This window comes from Artibeus jamaicensis, unplaced genomic scaffold, assembly GCF_021234435.1.
Source record: "Artibeus jamaicensis isolate MK-2021 breed Jamaican fruit bat unplaced genomic scaffold, CSHL_Jam_final contig_519, whole genome shotgun sequence".
Classification (NCBI taxonomy): domain Eukaryota; kingdom Metazoa; phylum Chordata; class Mammalia; order Chiroptera; family Phyllostomidae; genus Artibeus; species Artibeus jamaicensis.
The window spans coordinates 53,447,873-53,452,026 of NW_026521871.1; the positions used below are offsets into that span (position 1 = coordinate 53,447,873).

At 57.3% G+C, this 4,154-nt stretch overlaps 1 protein-coding gene across 1 annotated transcript; it reads right to left on the bottom strand.

The window, feature by feature from the left end:
- Positions 1-587: 587 nt before the first annotated feature.
- Positions 588-3,704, bottom strand: LOC119037132 (15 kDa protein B-like). The gene is made up of 4 exons (XM_037129167.2): positions 3,449-3,704; positions 2,689-2,799; positions 1,963-2,055; positions 588-1,411 (listed from the first exon to the last, which is right to left on the bottom strand). The coding sequence occupies exons 1-4, from the start codon at positions 3,620-3,622 to the stop codon at positions 1,271-1,273; spliced, it is 519 nt and encodes a 172-aa protein (XP_036985062.2). The 5' UTR covers positions 3,623-3,704; the 3' UTR covers positions 588-1,270.
- Positions 3,705-4,154: the final 450 nt, after the last annotated feature.

Consider the following 4,154-nt stretch of genomic DNA (forward strand, 5'->3'; position numbering starts at 1 on the left):
AGACGTGCACGTCCACCCGGTACGTCCCAATACGACCAGGTCCAGCGTGGAACCCCGAACGGTGTCACCCCCTAGCTTTGCCCACCCTCACAGTGCACATCTTCTGTCTTCCCAGTTGCTCACGCAGGAACCCGGTGGAAAGTTATGGAGGAGGGAAGGGATGAGAGCCCTTCACCCTCAACTTCATCGGGCCAGCCATGACCTACTCGTGTTAATTCTACTTCCAGTCCAGTTCTGTCCTCTGCTTCCGTGCCAGCTCACACCCTCAGCACATCCTTCATGCCTGGACCACCACCGTGGCCTCGTGAGGGTCTCCTGCGTCCGCCTGTGTGCGCCCTGCAACCCGCGGTCTGCGGGTCAGCCGACGCGAGGGTGTAAGGCTGTACATCAGACCGTGTTGCTTCCCTGCTCAGGTCCCTCCAGAGGCTCCCCAGGGCCTCAGGCCCTATTCTGTTCGGGGGCACTTCAGACACAGCTCCCCTAGGAGATAAGTAAGATGTGTGGTGCCCGGTGATGGAGGGTCTGGGGAATGTAGCCCCTCCCTCCCAAACAGAGCTCTCCTTGGTTCTTTTTTTTTAAAGGTTTTATTTATTTATTTTTAGGCAGAGGGGAAGGGGAGAGAGGGAGGGAGAAAGAGAGGGAGAGAAACATCAGTGTATGGTTGCCTCTCACATGTCCCCCAACTGGGGACCTAGCCTGCAACCCAGGCATATGCCCTGACTGGGAATCGAACCTGCAGTCTTCTGGTTTGCAGGCCAGCACTCAATCCATCGGTCCACACCAGCCAGGGCACACTTAATCACTTATTTCAGAAATATTTGATTGTCACAGTGACTGGGCAGGGAGCAGGGTACTCAGGGTCTTGTACAAAAGGGACACCCCTCCCAGGAGCACCTCACCGATAAACTCATTCCACTGCCACCTGCAGCTGGCTCTGCAGGGCACAGCTGTGAGAGTGCACGGTGCCGTCTGGCCACGTGGTTTGAGGGTTGTGGATGCTCTGATGAGGAATGAACACTTTTGCCTAGGGGAGAGCAGGGAGGCTTCCTGGAGGAGGTGACTTTGGACCTGTGCCTTGAAGGATGAGTAGGATTTACAGACACAGGATAGGTCAGAAGCCCAGGTGGAGGGAAGCAGGTGTGCAGAAGCAGAAGAATGTGGATGGGCTCAGACTCTGCAGGAAAAGGGGTGCTGCTGGGAACAGGGGAAGTGAACAGGGAGGAAGAGGAGGTGGTGGTGTGGATGCGGGGCCTCTCCACCTTCTCCAGCCCTAGAAATTCCTCAGGATACCGGCGATGATGTCATACTTGGCTTTCTCATACATGTCCCTAACCACAGCTGGCACCTTGGAGCTGTCGAAATCTGGAGTGGCTGCCCCAGGGGACTCAGCAGACCGCTTCTCCCGGACGACCTGCAGAAGTCATACTGGGCAGTCACTCCCACCACCCTCACCGATCGGCCACACCCCTACCGATCGGCCACACCCCTTTCCGGCCACACCCCTTTCCGGCCCTGCCTGAGTCCCCCCTCTCTCCAGGCCGGGATGAAGAGACTGAGGCCCAGGCAGGGACGATGGGGCTGGGGCTGGAGGTGGTCCTCCGTCGGGCCCACCCCCTTGGAGCCCAGAGGCTCCGGCAGGCCTGGACTTGGACTCACTTCCACTCCCTGGCCAGGAGGCTTCCACCTCTGGCTTCGGTTTTCCCAAACATGGGATGGGGAGGAGGATCAGTTTCCAAGGAGTCTTGCGCCTCAGAGCAGAGCCAGTGTCCTGCCTGAGAAGGCAGAGGGCCCCTCCCACCGCCCCCCCCAGCCCCCACTGCCAGTCTTTCCCTGCCTCCCCTCCTGCCAAACGACCCACCGTCCCTCAAAATCCCTCCCGACAACTTGTATTGAGGAGGCTCGATTGGCCCCATTCCTCAGAGGAGGAAACGGAGGCCCCACATGCCCAGGCCAATGGCTCACCTCTGGCTGGGGCCTTTGGACCCGAGGGCAGTCAACCGCCAGGACGCGGAAACGCCTAAGCCTGAAGAAGGTGCCGTTGCAGTTCCTCTCCTCCTGCAGGGCAGAGAGCCAGGAGCTGCAAGAGGTCCAGCTGACCCCTCCTACCCCCCACCCCGGGCATCCCCTGCCCTCCCAAAACAGCTGCGAGCTGAGGGTGGCCCCCGGGCCAGGGAAAGAACTGGAGGCCAGGCGCACAGTTCTTGTCAGTTACTCAGTGGGAATAGACATCCTTAAATTCGCCTGCCCCGGGGAGCCCTGTTTGTTTAAAACGGGTGCACACATTAAAAGACACAGAAGAGAGCTGACACACCCACGGATGGTGACTGATGGTGACCGTCCCTGGGCAGTGGGGCGGTGGGAAATGTTTCCCTTGTTTCATTTTGCTTCTCCAGAATTTGTTCATTTGCTGCCATAACATGTTATTTTTCTAATTTTATAAAAGCGGTTATCTAACATGCATGGTAGTCCTGCTTTTGTTCTGTCTTTATTTAGTAATATTTAGCATGTGTGGCTTATAATAAGGATTGAGAGTAATTTATAGTAAGAGAAAGCAATCAGGGGAAAACTGACTTTGAAAAAGGCTGCAATGGTGAAACCTATCTGGGCCAGGTGAGGTGCATGCGGGCCAGCACGCAGCCCCCTCAAAGCGGAGGGCAGAGGACCCCTGCCTCCAGCTGCGAGACTCACCCCGCCGTCCTTGAAGGGGCATTCCTGCGGCTGCCGCTGCCGCGGCCGCTGTCCGGAGAGGCACTCCGTCTCTTTAACCCTGAAGCTGAGCAGCGTTGTGGTGGTGGAGTTCTACAGAAGCAAGAGAAACTGATCATCTCCCTTTTACAGACGAGGGGGCAAAGGCAAGAGAGGTCACAGTTACAGGCTGGAAGGGGCTGAGCCGAGGCCTACGCTCTCCACCAAAACCAGGGGCCTCCTCAAGTGGCCTCAGCAGACACTCAAGGGCTGCGGAGCTTTTGGAAACTAGCCGAAGGGTACCACTTCATCCCTGTCCACCTGGGGGAGTCACTGCTGGTCTTTGCCCCTCCATGTCCTCTTCATGAAGCAAGCACAAGAATGCCAGCCTTGCTTGCTGCCACACAGGTGACTCGGCCAGAAGGGGCACTGGAAGCCCCTGGGGAGGCTCAGGTGAGACCAGCACCATTCATGCCTGGCCTTCAAAACGGTCCTGCATGTTCCTTCAACCAGGGCCTGAGTGCAGGCCAGATTCCCAGACTCCCCACACTTCGCACCTGGGAGAAGCCCCGAATCTCCCTGCTGTGCCTGAGATTACAATCTTTCCTTACCTTCCTGTGGGAGAAACATTATAACAATAATAATAGCTGGAGTTAATCAAGCGCTTTGGGCTGCATGGGACATTCTCTCCTGCCTGCTACCCTCGCAGGCTACTGCAGGCAGGTGCCCCCAGCTTCCCCCGCCTGGGGCCATGGACACTCACCTTGCCAGCTGGTGGGATGACTTCCAGCAAGCGGAAGAGGGGCTTTCCTGGGCGTCCATAGTTGAAGACCCGCAAAGCCTGGGCGACGATCTCCTCGTAGCTTTGGCGTCTGGCCACACAGGCCATTACTGCCACACCTGCCATCAGCAGGAGTGCTCGCCAGGCCCCTGCCATTGTCCCTCCTCTGATCCACTGCCACTTGCTGTCCCTTTTAGGTGCTACTTGGACTGCCTTGCCCAAGGGCTTCTGGCGACATACAGGGCTGGTACCTTCCTGAAAGGGGCCTCTCCTCTCCTCCCCTTTCCTTTGCCAGACACACACTGTTGGCCAATGTTCTGAAATACTATTGGCTAAAAAGCAAGCAGGTTTGGGCAACAGGTCAGGGCCCAGGAGCAAGGGGAGAGTCCCGAGCTCCTGGAGGCCCGTGTGGTGTCGGGCAAGTCCCTTCCCTCTGGGCCTCAGTGTCCCCACCTGTACCACGAGGAGGTTGCCTCCAGCTCTGACAGTACCAGATACTGTGCCATCTCTGGCTGGTTTGATCCCAAAACTTCCATAATATGAAAGGTAACAGTTCCTCAGCTGAGTGCTCTGAGTGGGGGTGGGGGTGGGGCCTGTGTTTGGGTGGGCATCCACAGTGTTACATACATTGGAGAGGAGAAGGGAAGGAGAGAGGGAGAGAAACATCAATGTGTGGTTGCTTCTCATG

Excerpts from the sequence above, each read along its gene's own strand:
- LOC119037132 (XM_037129167.2), bottom strand. The coding sequence starts at position 3,622 with ATGGCAGGGGCCTGGCGAGCACTCCTGCTGATGGCAGGTGTGGCAGTA. Across the intron at positions 2,056-2,688 it reads GCCCCTTCAAGGACGGCGGG|GAGGAGAGGAACTGCAACGG; the intron begins GTGAGTCTCGCA and ends TCTGCCCTGCAG. Across the intron at positions 1,412-1,962 it reads TCCAAAGGCCCCAGCCAGAG|GTCGTCCGGGAGAAGCGGTC; the intron begins GTGAGCCATTGG and ends TGACTTCTGCAG.